Here is a 15131-nt window from a genome sequence, read left to right as displayed (position 1 = left end):
GGACTATCGTTTAACACTTTAAACGATATCCTAACATCCATAAAACATAATCACCGACAACACTTGAGCTAGCAACAGAGGCAAGACTAGGAACCTTTTATTTAACCATTTATTATTCCACACGTGCATATGAGTTTTCCACTGAATCACATATTCCAGGATCATAGCAGTTATAGCATAGAATATAAACTCTATAATTATGAATATGGAAATATAATAATACAAATATTATTGCATCTAGGGCATATTTCCAACAATGGATGAATGAGATGAGTTCTTTGTTGACGGAGGCGACAGCTCGGGTTGAGGATGATATATATGGAGCCTCCTCTCTTGATGAGCTTCATTCAAGGGCTCAAGATGAGCCTTACCCCTCTCCCAATCTCTTCTTTACGAGCCAAGAATCTCGTGAGATCGAACGGGGATGAAATCGGTGAAGAATCTCGTCTTGAAGGGCAACTTTCGGAGCTGCCTGCATGTCAAAGGACCGCCAAAACGGTCACGTGTGCTCGCATGGAAGGCCATCTTTTGGTCTAACCTTCTCCGGTAAAACTGTTGCCAATTCTTCATACGAACTCGGAATTTGACGTTCTTGGGCTCGTTGGATCAATATGAACGGCGCTAAGTCTGACCCCTGGTTGACCCATATTGAACCCATCCTTGGTCCTTGCATCGTGCTTGGTCCTAGGTTGCTCTGAAACACCTATAGACATAAAAAAACAAGGAAAACTAATAAAAACCAAATAAAATACTAAATGTGCAATGCTCACAATGCTAAGTGCAAAAACCGGTAATCCTGCATAATGGACAACTATTTGGTTCAATGGGACATGATATACGAAGAGAACATGCAACAAATGAGCTCTAAAAATGCATTAAATATAGTGCCATCAACCTCCCCACGCTTAAACCTTGCTCGTCCTCGATTAACAAGGTTGACTACCAAAAGCTCAATGCTACCAACTCTAAAGCATACATTGAACCAAACCCCAAAAGTGTTATCCATGTTTATGGTGCAAGTGTGCAAAAGTTAACCAGCAAGGGGGTAATACAAGTTATCCTCCTGGTTACATTGCCATGGAGGTCAAGAAAGAGGAAAATATTTTTGTGGAGCCTAAATTCCCATTGCCAAAGGTTTAGAGAGAAGGTCAAGATTATGTTACGAACACAACAATGACTATCAAAGACAAAAGAAATCTTGCATTAGCGATCTCTTCGAAAACACCAACCCGAGGCATACCAGGCACAGTAGCAAGATCATCTGTCTGCGTTATTCAACTGCTCAACTACCTATGCAGCACTGAGCGCAAGCCTATGCCTCGCACTTAAGAGAAAGATAGAAAATGTTTGGGGTTTGAAGAAGTCAAAAACAAAGAATGTCTTGCATCAACGCAGCTGGCCATTAGGCAATGGAGATGGCCCTATGATCAATGTGAACACAAGGAGTAGTAATCGCATGCAACTAGGATGCACATAGAGCTGTGAATATATGAAAGCTCTCCCATGGACTAAGTGGGGGTGCATCCAACTTGCTTTCTCATGAATACCTCGAGCTTTTGAGGATGCTCGTCATAGGAATGTACAAGCCAAGTTCTATAATGTAGGTTCCCCACTAGTATGAAACATGAAGCTCATGAAACTGTCTACTTTAAAATGCATGAAGTGGTGCTACTTTGAAGCACAAGTGTATACTAGGATAATGGTGTTGATCCTTCTCTCTTCCTGTCCTTTTTCTTTTCCCCTTTTTCTTTCCTTCCCTTTTTTGTTTTTTTGTTCTTCCTTTTTTGTGGCACCTCCGTGGTGCATATTTTATTGCAATCTGGGTGAGCGCCGAAATCACTTCCAAAGTTATTGATTCATAAGTCTTAACCTGAGAGTGATGTTCAACCAATTCCAGTATAGTAAACATTATGTTGAATATTTGAAAAGACTAAAAACTATGTCAAGCAGCAGTTAGCTTGAATCTGGAACTTTCACAGTTCACCCATCAGCTTATAATTTGGTAGAAGAAACTAGCCAAATTCCATAAAAAATGCTAAGCTATATCAGGGTAGGTGCTAATTTACCCCCAATAAAGGCCGGAAAGGGTCTAGACGCTTGCTTCTGGACTTTGGGGTGAACTCATTTACAACAACATTCTAATTATATCACAACACTACAGTCCTGAATTTCATCAAGAACCTAAACCATCAATATGCTTTATAGAAAACACAACTCCGCTGCCATGAAAGAAAAAAATCTACTCTTCTATATTTAAAGTAAGAAAGACATTCTCCAAAATGAATTGATAACCATAAGATATTACTGACTAGAAAAGACATGCAACACATCTATATGAAAAGGGACTAGATAGCTCAAGACTGGGATGTGCTCCTCTGACGATGGAGAGATATTATCTAGGCCCTCTCGGTGTGACGGTATCCATCATCGTCTTCCCAGACATAGTGTGATTTGATCATAGGGATCCCAAAACATGGGAACGAGAAAATGGAACAAAATCTGTAACAAGGAATCTGGCATAGTAAACAAGTTCTTGATTCATGGGGATGCCGATAAATCTCACCTTAGATTTTGTAAACATATCGTGAAGCAAAAGGTATAGCACACAATAACTACAGGTTCACTCGAATATCATTTGTGTGGGTATATGGGTTAATATGGATGTCCACGGTTCCACTATTGATTAATGATCAGAAGTAGTTCCAGCCATGTCTATACTCCAACAAACCTACAGGGTCACATGCTTATAGGCCATCAATCTGCTGAGTACTAGGTGGTAAGGAGGTTGAGAGATAATCACTGGAAATGTTTTGGAGGCATTGAAAATGTTACAGAGAGGAAACCAGAAGTGTTTTGGAGTAACTGGAAAAGTTATAGAGAAAACACGGAAACCATCAATTTGGAAAAGTTTCGAAGTGCGTCCGAAATTTCTTGGAGGGTTCTAGAAAGGTTGCGGTACCTCCAGGAATTTTTTATGAGGCACCAAGGGGTAACGCACACAAAGGACCAAGTGTTGGGAGGGGGCTTTCCCATTGGGGGACAACCTTCCCAATTTCTGAGATGTGTTGGAGGGGCACATGCTTTGGGGGACCCCCCCCCCCCTTGTGTGGAAAGTGTTGGGAAGCCCCCTCCATGTCGCGCGGCTAGAGGAGGGGCACACTTGGGGGGCGACCCACCTTTTTGTGGGGTAATGTTTGGTAGTCCCCCCTTTGGGGACATCCCCTCCCCTTTTTCTGGGACATAGTTGGTGGGGGGGTACCCCCTTTGGGCTGCCTCCTTCCACCCCACCCTCCCCTCTCTATCTACAAATAGCGGAGGAGGGTAACCACAATTGACACAGAAGTTTCATACTTGAGCTCTCACATTTTGGCATGGAATGATCTTCCTATTCTCCCTCTCGCTCTCCACAAATAGTTTCGTAGTGCCGCAAGGCTGCCTAGTCTCTGGTGGCATTAGTTCTAGGAGGCGAAGCATTGCTAGATCGGTGACATTATGTGTGCGACCCGGTAGAGAGATTGTACGTTCCTTCTTCTGTTCGAGGGGGAAAAAATTCTCGCGGCTAGGAGGTTGTAAAATCCTAGCTGCGGGAATCTACACCGATGATAATCACCACCTCTTCTTCCACTATGCTCCAAGTTGGTAAAAATCAGATCTAACCTTCTATGCATTTTCATAGTGGTCCTGGCCTGGTGCGCAAGACAATTTTTGTTTTCTGCTATGTTACCCTACAGATTATGAACAGATGATGATTTCATAGTCTTGCAAGTCCAGACCAAAGTAGAGTTCAGTTCTGCTAAGAACAGATATATAATGAACAAGTCCAAATCAAACTAGAGTTCAATCATACCACAGTAGCTTTATAACATAATGGCACTATCCTTAGTATTACTAGTACCACATTCATGAACAAGTTCAACATTATTTTCCGCCCGCCGCTTGTTGATGCCACCAGCAGCACAACCTGTTGTCCCCCAAAGATCCACTGTGGGTATAAAAATAAAACAATCTTAGAAAGGAAAAAACATAAAGATTGCACGCACAACTAAACCCTATCCTGGTATTGGGCACATAGTTGTTTAAGCTACTAGCTATAGAGAGGAAAGTCATCATCTCTAGTTCTAACTTAGGAAAATCATCATCTATGGATCTAAGTTAGGAGATTAAAACTTAGCTCAATTGGCACAAATACCTGTTCAAGTGGATGGCAAGGCGACTGCTAAAGGTGGAGTAGAGTCCGGTGGTGGTGGGGGAATTCTCGGTGGCATTATCCCCACGACACATCCCCATCGGGCTCTCTGAATCGTGATCGGAGATTTGACCTCTTGCAACGCCCATTCAAGGACCAATTCTGGTCTACTCCGAGTCGGCATCCGGGCGCGCTCTTCATTGGTGGCCTCTGAGAAGATGACGTCTGCTACATTCCTCAATCCTCTATCCACACACCTTTTGTGCATCGATACATCCACCTGAAAGCTAGGGTTATCTCGTGCGATAGCCTCCTTCTCCATGAACTCCTGCATGCACTTCATCCAGCATAATACCACGTCGTCTATCCTTTTCGCCCGCACTAGCCACATCCTCCGTCGCCGCCTCTCCAATTCGCCTGGTGCCATCGATTGAGGAGGCCCCTAAGGCTCCTTTCGCGAACCTCGGAACGAGGGCAGGGCTAGAGTGGAGGATGATGGTGTAGTATGGGAGGCCTGACGACGACTAGTTGCTATGGAATCCCTGTAAAAAAGTACATTAGTACAAAAAATGCCAGAAACTATTGATATATATTTGACACTTCCTTGCTACTACATTAGTACCTAAAAATCAACAGTGGGTCTTCTAGAAAACATTTGAGAAGATGATATTTAACATACTAGCTTATCCAATTTTAACATTTGAGAACATCTCAACTCACGGAGAGAAGAGGCTGACCGCTTACAAAGGTTAAAAATGGACGGAAAAAATCAGCATGACCTTTGCTAAAACATTAAACATATTGAGTGCTAGAAATCTCGCAAACCGGAAATTAATCGGTGTTTCGTCAAAATGTTGGCACTCATTCTTGAATCCCTGCAAATTTTGGAAGTGTAAGAATTGGAGGCCGTGCTATTAAATTGGTTTCAATTCCATTTCAGCCAAGAAACTATAATGGACATGAATACGAATTTGATTGTTTGGATGTTTACTAAACTGGATCAGGGAATTTTACCGAGGTTTCAATACAAAATCATGTTTGACAACACAAACAAGCATTTATTATGACTTGACACAGTTTATTCACCTACACACAGCACAAGAAAAAGCATGCATTCATCCAATCTATACATTAGGAGCACACAACAACAATCACCATATCACATATTGCAAAATTCATCATCTCACTTCACAATAAAAAGCATGCATCATTAAATCTATACATGGGCATTACACAACAATAGTAATTTACCATCTCATTTTACAAAATAAAGCTTTCACGGTGCACCATCATGTCACATAACCCAGAATTTGTTCTCACCTTATATCTGCCTCGCAATGATCCAATCTTCAACCAAATCTACATCAGGAAACGAGGGTTAGCAAAAATCTGCCAAACATAATGGAACATAAGAGGAGGTGTGGAAGGGGAAGATAGGAGGTGGCTCGGTGGCGAGGGGTCAAAGGAAGAAGAAGAAAAGGGGATCTGGCAACAGAGGAGAAAGTGGTTTGGTTGGGAAGGGATGGAGGAGGAGGAGGTTGTTCAATGGGGAAAGGGTGGACCAGGAAGTGGTCCGGTGGCATGGGGAGGCGGCGCTAGAGCAGGGTTAAGGGAAATGGATCGATGGTGGACATGAAGCTCCATGCCATGGCGGCCTTGGTGGAGGCGAGATCTCATAATAGAGGTGATGGGGCGCCAAGAGAGTTGGGGAAGGAGATGCAGTGACGAGGATGTTGGTGCCTGTGTAGGAGGACGAGGAGCTCTCACCTGGGGCCGCCGTCGATGGCCTCCCTTGGTCGCCGCCTCCTCTTTCCAGGTCGGGCTGCGGGGAAAGGGGGTTTCCCTCTTACCTAGACGAGCAAGGGGGGAAAGATTGGAACAAAACGTTTTCTTTTGCAGGTACAAGATTGGGACGAAGCGATTTCAGGTCGTCACAAGGAGGTAACGTCACACTGTGTTCATTTATGCTTTTTCTGTCTGCTAGATGGATGTCAAAAACAATTGTTTTGACGTGAAGTTTCCTATGCAATGATGAAAAATTTTATCTATTACATGTTCATATCATTTGGCAAAACATAAATTCTTGCTTTTCTTAGTAGTTCCATATCCATGGCAAATATTACCTAGTTTCTTCCAATTAGTGTGTTCGAATTTGAATGGAAAATGTTTGTTTTAGAATTCAAGTTTTCTATGCACTAGTGGCAATTTCAACCATCACATGTTCATATCCATGGAAAATTAGCAACTATTGCTTCATAACATTTCACATGCATGGCAAATGTTATCTAGTTTCCCGTAAACTAGTCCTACTAATTCTTAAAATTCATGGCAAGTTAACCAAGGGGGCTAGTTATAAACAATCCACCCTCCCCCATGGCAAATTTCACACGCCCACATCATTATCATTATTATATTGTCCATTTCTCATGTTCTTTTTTTGCCAATCATATATGCACTAACAAACGGTAAGTATACTCAACTACTTATGGCAATTTTTCCATGTTTCCTTCTTTTCTTTTCCCATGAACACCAGCTTGATCAAACCACACACACTGCTCAAAACATTAAATAGATCCATGAAACGTCTTCTCTTTACCTCAGTGGAAAACCGTGAATATTTCACCTGTATGTGGAAGATATTTAAAACACAACAATACCAAGTTCTAACTAATGAACTACCAGTTCTCAACTGATCGTTGTCCCAAACCTCTTGCTCACTCTATGAATAAAATAAGGATCTTAATTCTGAGGATATCATGGTTCTACTTCTACCTGAACAAATCAACTCCTGGTCTAGAAAAAGAGGAAGGTTTGTTTCAAAGATACATGATGCCTGTGGTAGTGCTTCGTGTTGTACAACAGGTCGACAAACAACGTGAAGAGACCGCCCAAATCAACTCATGAGAAAAATCCTAAATTGGATTATCTATTAACTATGCAAGGACAGGGGAAGGGAGGCACCAGCCTTGATTGCTGAAAATTATGCATCAAGAAACAGGAGAGCAATTAGACCTCAAACTCGAAATAAGTGTCATGCTTAACTCAACCCATAGTCACACAACACACACCATCCCCACAAATATCCTCTGAACTGGACAAATTATCTCAAGCAAGTACAACATCATAAAATAAACCTAAAACATAAACCTTACATGATTGTTTTTTTTTTTTGCATAAATACTAAGTGGACATCTCTTTCCCTTCCCTATATCAGTCTAATAGCGGCACTCTATGTCAGAGGAATGTAATTGGACTTTACATCTAAACAAATAGGGAAACGAATGTAATTGGACTTTACATCTAAACAAATAGGGAAACTTCAGGTGAGATTGCTTTATATATCTAAAACAAAGCTACAAACATATTTCCCCCTAATATATGGGCAGTTATCTTCACTTACCATTTGCACAAAAATCATTAAATACTCCTGTCAACCTGTAACGCATACTCCGCTCCAGATTGGGCTAGCAAAACAAGAACAACAAAAAAGCACTAAAATTTGATTCAAGACATGTAAAGTTCACACGAATCGAAACACACAAATTCAACATTAATTTCTGATGCATCTTAATGGAATTTCGAAACCTGTATAGTACATGATGTTGACGACGCTCCTCTTTATTTCACTATACACAAACCTGTTATCTCAGAGCTCACAACTCACTAACCATGATCTTCAGCAACAAGACCCAAAAAAGGCGTACAATTACAACATATATTGTTTGACCGACCAGCGAAGAACCCATCCGTTTGAATGATTGTCTATGCGATTTGGCCCACCAAGAGACCTACAGCAAGATCCCCTGTTCGACAGATATGTCCAACGCTATATTCTTTCGGGTATTCAAAACTCTCTCCTTCGACGCTTGAAACCAGCAGATGCAGTGAAGTGGTCCTGGGAGCTCTGCAGGGAGGGTGCTTCAGGGACGAACATGGCGCTGTCGTACACAGGGTAATGCAAGTTCCCTTGCCAGCAGAGACCTGAGGCTGTTGGTGGGGAGGGAACCTCGGGCACCACCCATGGATCCTCAGCATCGAATCCAGGTACCTGGCCTAGCAGGTCTTCTGCAAACAGGCCTTCAGCTAGACGGCACTGTGGAGATCCACCAGCACTCCCCAGCTTAGCATTGTCACCCTGTAGCGCGAAGGAGAGAGAGATTAGAACTGATGTGTAGACACACACCAGTGTGTTGTGAATAGTATTTAATACTTGGCATTAAAAGCAAGTTTCCTTGCAAGTGAATTAAGCATAAATGTAAATGACATGGAACCTGGAACCAGATTTTACAGAAGTGTAATTGGCCTCAAGCCATGAACTATTCTGAACCGCACAAGACTCCTGACAACTTCGTGATTGATTGTTAAAAGGTTAGCCACAGTGAGTAACTTGGTCATGACCACACTAGTAATTATGATGGCCCGTAAGAACTAACAAGCTCACGTCTTTAAGGAAAAATGAAGACTACATTACAAAATAAAATAAGAAAAAAAAGGGCAGATATCACTTCCAAAGTTTTTGATAGCCTGAGAGTAATGTTCAACCAATTCTAGTACACTAAACATTATGTTGAACAGTTGAAAAGTCTGAAAACTAAATCAATCAGCAGTTAGCTTGAATCTGGAACTTCCACAGTTCACCCATCAGTTTATAAATTGATAGAAGAAATAACTAGCTGAATTCCGCAAAAATGCTGACCTATATCAGGCTAGGTGCTAATTTACCCCAAATAAAGGCTGGAAAGATTCTGAATTTACCCCAAATAAAGGCTAGGTGCTAATTTACCATCCGCTTGCTTCAGGGCTCTGAGGTGAACTCATTTACAGCAAGTCTAATCATATCACAATACTAAGGTCCTGAATTTTATCAAGAACCTAAACCATTAATATGTTTTTTAGAAAGCACAACTCTTCTGCCATGAAAGAGAAAAATTCTAGTCTTCAATATATAAAGTAAAAGGAGATTCTCCAAAAAAAAATTGATAAGCATAATATATTACTGAGAACTAGAAAAGACATGCAAAGCATCTATATAAGGATTACCTTGGAAGAACCATGCTCAGTGAAGCCAAAGTTTGGGCCATATTCTAAGTTACTGAAGAATTCATCCACAGGCCAATCAGGTAAACTGTCTGACCCATTACCGCCTGAGAATGGTAAGTTGTAAGCCCGGCCACTATCTCTGTTCATTTGGTTGGATAAAGCTGTGGTGGTCTGATTAGAGAGCAAAAGTTTTGAATTTCCATCTGACAGGTACTTAGGTGGAGGCTCTGCCAATCTAAGTGCACTGTTGTCCATAGTCCAATTGGTCATTCCTGTCTTGGTATTTGGAGCAGAAATCTGCCTCGAATAATCTCCACTGATTGCATTCTGGCTGGGAATAGATGCACTGTTTTCACCTGAAAATAGGACTGTAGGATTTTTCTTTGGCAAGTGTTTCGGTAGTGAATCCACTGATCCACCTGAAGTGTTTACGTGCTTGTCAGCAACAGGTGGAACAGGATCAGCAGGATCGAGGCCAACTTGAACTCCTGTCAGCAGGAACCTTTGATGTGCTGAAACAAAGGAATTCACTGTGTGTATAGCAACATCACAATCTCTACAAAGTAGAGCACGGTCTTCCAGGCAGAAGAAGTATCCAGAAGCCTCCTGCAATGAAAAATAGAGGTTCAGATCAGCAAGCTAAAGATACATATCAGAAATGACTTGCAACAGGAATCACGGTACAAAGAACATTATGTGAGTACAGTGTTCAGTAACTGGGGCACTAGTTGTGCCTTTGAGCTTGGGCCTTGCACTATGACCCAGTCAACTGAGTAGCAAAATACATAATTCAGCGAGACATGATCGACATCCAGGCTACCCAGCCTGGTATGAAAGCCCAAATAAATATATAACAATACAGTTAGCCCTGTATCTATGACAAAGCAATCATTGATCTTTACTTTTTTCATAGGGGAATAACAGTTTAAATGCTTAGGCGCCACAATTTAGGCAAAGATAGAAAACAAACCGACACTGCATGTGCTGATGTTCATGAACATGCTCCAAATGTTAACCCAGTTATAATGATATTCCAAACATTCTAGCCTTACAAAGCAATGATTGATCTGTATTTTCTTTCATAGGAGAACATCAGTCTAAATGCTTATACGCCACAATTTAGGCAAAGATAGAAAACAAACTGACAGTACATGTGCATGAACATGCTCCAAATGTTAGCCCAGTTATAGTGATATATTCCAAACATTCTAGCCTTACAAAGCAATGATTGATCTGGATTTTCTTTCATAGGGGAACATCAGTTAAAATGCTTAGACGCCACAATTTAGGCAAAGATAGAAAACAAACTGACACTGCATGTGCATGAACATGCTCTAAATGTTAGACAGTTATAGTGATATTCCAAACATTCTAGCCTTACAAAGCAATGATTGATCTGGATTTTCTTTCATAGGGGAACATCAGTTTAAATGCTTAGACGCCACAATTTAGGCAAAGATAGAAAACAAACTGACACTTCATGTGCATAAACATGCTCTAAATGTTAGACAGTTATAGTGATATTCCAAACATTCTAGCCTTACAAAGCAATGATTGATCTGTATTTTCTTTCATAGGGGAACATCAGTTTAAATGCTTAGATGCCACAATTTAGGCAAAGATAGAAAACGAACTGACACTGCATGTGCATGCACATGCTCAGCAACCAGCCAGCAAGATGAAGCATGCACACATGACTGCCATACTTGAGGTCATGCCAGGATAGCATGATCAACTGTAAGCAAAAAAATATTATTTGTGGCATTTACCATATTGGTTTGGAACAGGTGAAGCACACTTTATGAAAGTGGTGAGGTATGAACTGTAGAATAGCAAACATTGCTACACTCATTTTCCATACTGGTCTGGAATGAGAGGTATGAATTTAGAACCAAAAATATTGCTGTGTTGCTAAGTCACTGTGTTCAAATTCGTAATTTACCAAAAGCAAGTGTGAGCACTGATCTTTCCCTCTTGAACATGGACAAAATTTGTCAGTAACTCAGTAACAAAAATTAAGTCATGAGTTCATTAATCCGCATTTCCAAAAGCAACAGCATTCACCTTAGGTTCCTTTCAGGACCAAGGGTGATGCATTTGGGTTTGACAAATTACTTACCCTTAGAAATAAAATTAGTGCCCTGAGAAGGAGTTAGCAGTGTTCTTATAATATGTCAACATGAGGAATAACAAACCCCCTTTTGCAGAACTGCAAACAATTAGCTTGAAGCACGATGTGAATATTATAGCTTCAATTTTGTTGTGAATACTATCTGCTTAGCTTATGGGTTAACCAACCAGGTCAAGGTGGACCACTCGAGATAAGGAGAACACTGCACATGGGTTTTACTTAAGAATGCTCCACCCTCGTCGTGGCACCATGTGGGGCTGTAGGTGGCCATATTAAGAAACTCTACTCTGTTATATGAATAACGATGTGGAGAAATACCAAGCATGAAAGAAGTATAAGGGACCAGAGAGCAATTCGATAATACCGATATGGTGGGACAATTTGGTAGGATGAAACGGAGTGGATAATTAATTGGTTTGCAGGGCAATCACATGACAACCGAGGATACGGTCGCCCTAAGGATGCTTAGACACCACAATTTAGGCAAAGATACAAAACAAATTAACACTGCATGTGCATGCGCATGCGCATGCTCAGCAACCAGCAAGCAAGATGAAGAATGCACGCATGTCTGTCACACTTGAGGCCATGCCAGGACAGCATGATCCACTGTAAACATTTTTTTGGCATTTATCATATTGGTTTGGAATGGGTGAAGTATGCACTTTATGAAACTGGTGAGGTATGAACTGTAGACAGCAAACATTGCTACACTAATTTTCCATACTGGTCAGGAATGAGAGGTATGAATTTAGAACCAAAAATATTGTGTTGCTAAGTCACTGTATTCAAATTCGTTATTTACCAAAAGCAAGTGTGAGCACTGACCTTTCCCCCTTGAACATGGACACAGCTTTTCAGTAACCCAGTAACAAAAATCAAATCATGAGTTCATTTTCAGAAGCAACAGCATCCACCTAAGGTTCCTTTCAGAACCAGGGGTGATGCATTTGGATTCGATAAACTACATATCCCTATAATAAAATTAGTGCCCTGAGAAGAAGTTAGCAGTATTCTCACAATATGTCAACATTAGGAGGAATAACAAACCCCTTTTTGCAGAACTGCAAGCAACTAGCTTCAAGCATGATGTGAATATTATAGCTTCAATTTCGGTGTGGATACTATCTGCTTAGCTTATGGGTTAACCAACCTAGTGAAGGTGGACCAGTCGAGATAAGAAGAGCACTGCACATGGGCTTTACTTGAGAACGCTCCTCCCTCCTCGTGGCACCATGTGGGGCTGTGGGTGGCCATATTAAGAAACTCCTACCCTGTTATACGAATAACGATGTGCAGCAATACCAATCATGAAAGAAGTGGTCATAACTCGGAGTGCCTAGAGACTAGAGGGCAATTCGATAATACCGATATGGTAGGGCAATTTGGGAGGATGAAATGGAGTGGACAATTAATTTGTTTGCAGCGCAACCGCATGACAACCGAGGATACGGCCGCCCTAAGGATGCGCGGAAAATGGAGACGCCAAGCACAACATGGTTGGTACAGAGATTATTTAGCGCATCATCTTAACCCTGGCTCCCTAACTCCCTGAGGATCATCGCTGAATAAACAATTCTTCCCCACTAAGAGCTCACATCCGAAACTGATTACTGTAGTGCTCTCTCAGCTAACGAAATCAGACAACGCCTCTCTAGGATCAGACAGGAACCCATCGATTGCGCGGCCCGCCCCCAATCGAGACAGACAGGGGCCGCGGCGGAGGAGGGAGGGAGGGGCGCTGACCTGGCAGATGTCGCACTTGGGCGGCGCGGCGGCGTCGGGCGCGGCGTCGGGGAGGAGCGGCACGCGCTGGTGCTTGGCGGCGAGCCTGTTGGCGGCGTGCACCTCCTCGTCGCAGGCGGCGCAGAGCGCGGCCTCGTCGGCGCAGCAGAGCACCCGCGCCTCCGCCGCGCCGCACGCGTTGCACTGGATCTTCATCGCCCGCGCCAGATACGGCCTCTCTTTGCTGCTCCGCTCTGTTCTCTCTCGCCCGCTGCCTCGGGAAAGGGGGGGGAGGGGAGGGGAGGGGAAGGGAGGATACGGTTCGGTGGCGATGTGAGATGCGATTGGATCTCGCCTCGCACCCGCACGCGGGCTGGCTTTTAACCGGGGCCAGGTGATTAGCTGGTGGGTCTCGTTTGTTTAGCCGCGGAATTAGTGAGTGGTGCGGTGTCGACGGCGGGCGGGCGGGTGCGGATTAGTTAGTGAGCCGAGCGAGCGGTACTTTGAGATTGCTTGAGTGGGAAGAGGAGTGGGCAGAGGACGAAACGGTGGTCAAATAGGGGGAGGCAGCGGAAGCTAGCGGGGAGGGAGGGGGCGTGGAAGGCAAGCGGGGGCCGGCGGACGCGTGCCGGCCGCCGTCAACTGATTAGCAGAACCGAACCTGTGTGCATCCTTTTGGATTCGTCGTCGAATGAAATTTATGAACATGTTTTTTCATTAAACAGAAAGGTGTGGTTAGAGCCTCTGAGACTGCCTTTCTTAACGGCAAGTATATTTTGGAAGGGGTCCTTGTAATACATGAATTTCTTAATTCTTTGCATAAGAGGGAAACTCCAGGAGTCCCTTTTAAGATTGCTTTTGAAAAAAAAAACCTTTGACAAAGTTAAATGGCCTTTCCTTCTTCAAACTTTGAAAATGATAGAATTCTGCTAAATGAAAAATTGGATCATGAAAACTATTTCTGGCAGGAAAGTTGTTGTCAAAGTTAATGGTGAGATTTGCCTCTACTTTAGAACACATCAAGGCTTGAGGCAGGGTGTCTGTGATTGGATAGTTAGGAGGACAGTGGTATTTCCAGTCCACCAAAGTTCAAATGTGTTACGCTCCCGGTAGGGATAATTCACTGGATACAAGTAGATGTCACAATCTGATAGAATTCTAGGGTTCCACAGGAGAAGAAAGGGGATTCAGGAGGAGAGCCGCAGCCTACAGCCTAGTCGTTTCTCGTCGCCTCACGCAGGAGGGGTTCGCTTCTTCTTAACATGTCCAGTGGTGTCCCAGATGTGGGCCGCGTAGCGGCTGTTGGGCTGGGTTGGACGACGCGGTCACTCCAGCCCAGCCATGGTAGCAGTGGGCCGCCCTTTGGATGCCTCTGCAGGTTGGATTGGGGGCACCGAGGGCGTGACATCCCCTCCCCCTTGAGACGCAGCTTGACCCCAAGCTGGAGCTTTTGGGAAGTGATGCTGGAGCTCTTCCCGATCTTCCTAGGTAGCGAACTCGGGCGGTTGATCAGTCCAGCGGACCAGGACTTGAGGCATCATAGAGTTGTCGCGCCGAATCACCCGTTGCTCCAGCACTTCGTCTGGTGTAGGACCCGTCGCCGCCACTGCCGAAAGTTGCTCCTGAACCAGCTTCGTGATGACCCACAAGTATAGGGGATCAATTGTAACTCTTTTCAATAAGTAAGAGTGTCGAATCCAACGAGGAGCAGAAGGAAATGACAAGTAGTTTTCAGTAAGGTAATGTCTGCAAGTGCTGAAACTGTAAGTAGCGAGTAGTTTGATAGCAAGATAATTTGTAACGAGCAAGTAACGATAATTGTAACAAGTATGCAGCAATGTAGCCCAATGTTTTTGAGGCAAAGGACACGCCAAAATGGTCTCTTATAATAAGCAAAGTGTTCTTGAGGGTACACGGGAATTTCATCTAGTCACTTTCATCATGTTGGTTTGATTTGTGTTCGCTACTTTAATAATTTGATATGTGGGTGGACCGGTGCTTAGGTGATGTTCTTACTTGAACAAACCTCCTACTTATGATTAACACCCC

At 43.1% G+C, this 15131-nt stretch overlaps 1 protein-coding gene and 1 long non-coding RNA gene across 3 annotated transcripts; both read right to left on the bottom strand.

Annotated features, from left to right (window-relative positions):
* Positions 1–3771: 3771 nt before the first annotated feature.
* On the bottom strand, positions 3772–6081 carry LOC123169901 (uncharacterized). Of its 2 annotated transcripts, XR_006484979.1 has the most exons (5): positions 5954–6081; positions 5507–5545; positions 5012–5061; positions 4190–4728; positions 3772–3982 (listed from the first exon to the last, which is right to left on the bottom strand). It is a non-coding gene; the product is annotated as an uncharacterized lncRNA (long non-coding RNA). The 2 variants fall into 2 exon arrangements; XR_006484978.1 differs by lacking the exon at positions 5012–5061.
* Positions 6082–7729: 1648 nt separating this feature from the next.
* On the bottom strand, positions 7730–13475 carry LOC123164740 (B-box zinc finger protein 22). Its single transcript, XM_044582286.1, has 3 exons — positions 13104–13475; positions 9227–9832; positions 7730–8321 (listed from the first exon to the last, which is right to left on the bottom strand). Exons 1-3 carry the CDS (start codon positions 13296–13298, stop codon positions 8031–8033), a joined length of 1092 nt encoding a protein of 363 aa, XP_044438221.1. The 5' UTR covers positions 13299–13475; the 3' UTR covers positions 7730–8030.
* Between the last annotated feature and the right edge of the window lie 1656 nt (positions 13476–15131).

Source organism: Triticum aestivum, chromosome 7D, assembly GCF_018294505.1.
Source record: "Triticum aestivum cultivar Chinese Spring chromosome 7D, IWGSC CS RefSeq v2.1, whole genome shotgun sequence".
Classification (NCBI taxonomy): Eukaryota; Viridiplantae; Streptophyta; class Magnoliopsida; order Poales; family Poaceae; genus Triticum; species Triticum aestivum.
This window is presented reverse-complemented; position numbering and strand designations above follow the sequence as displayed.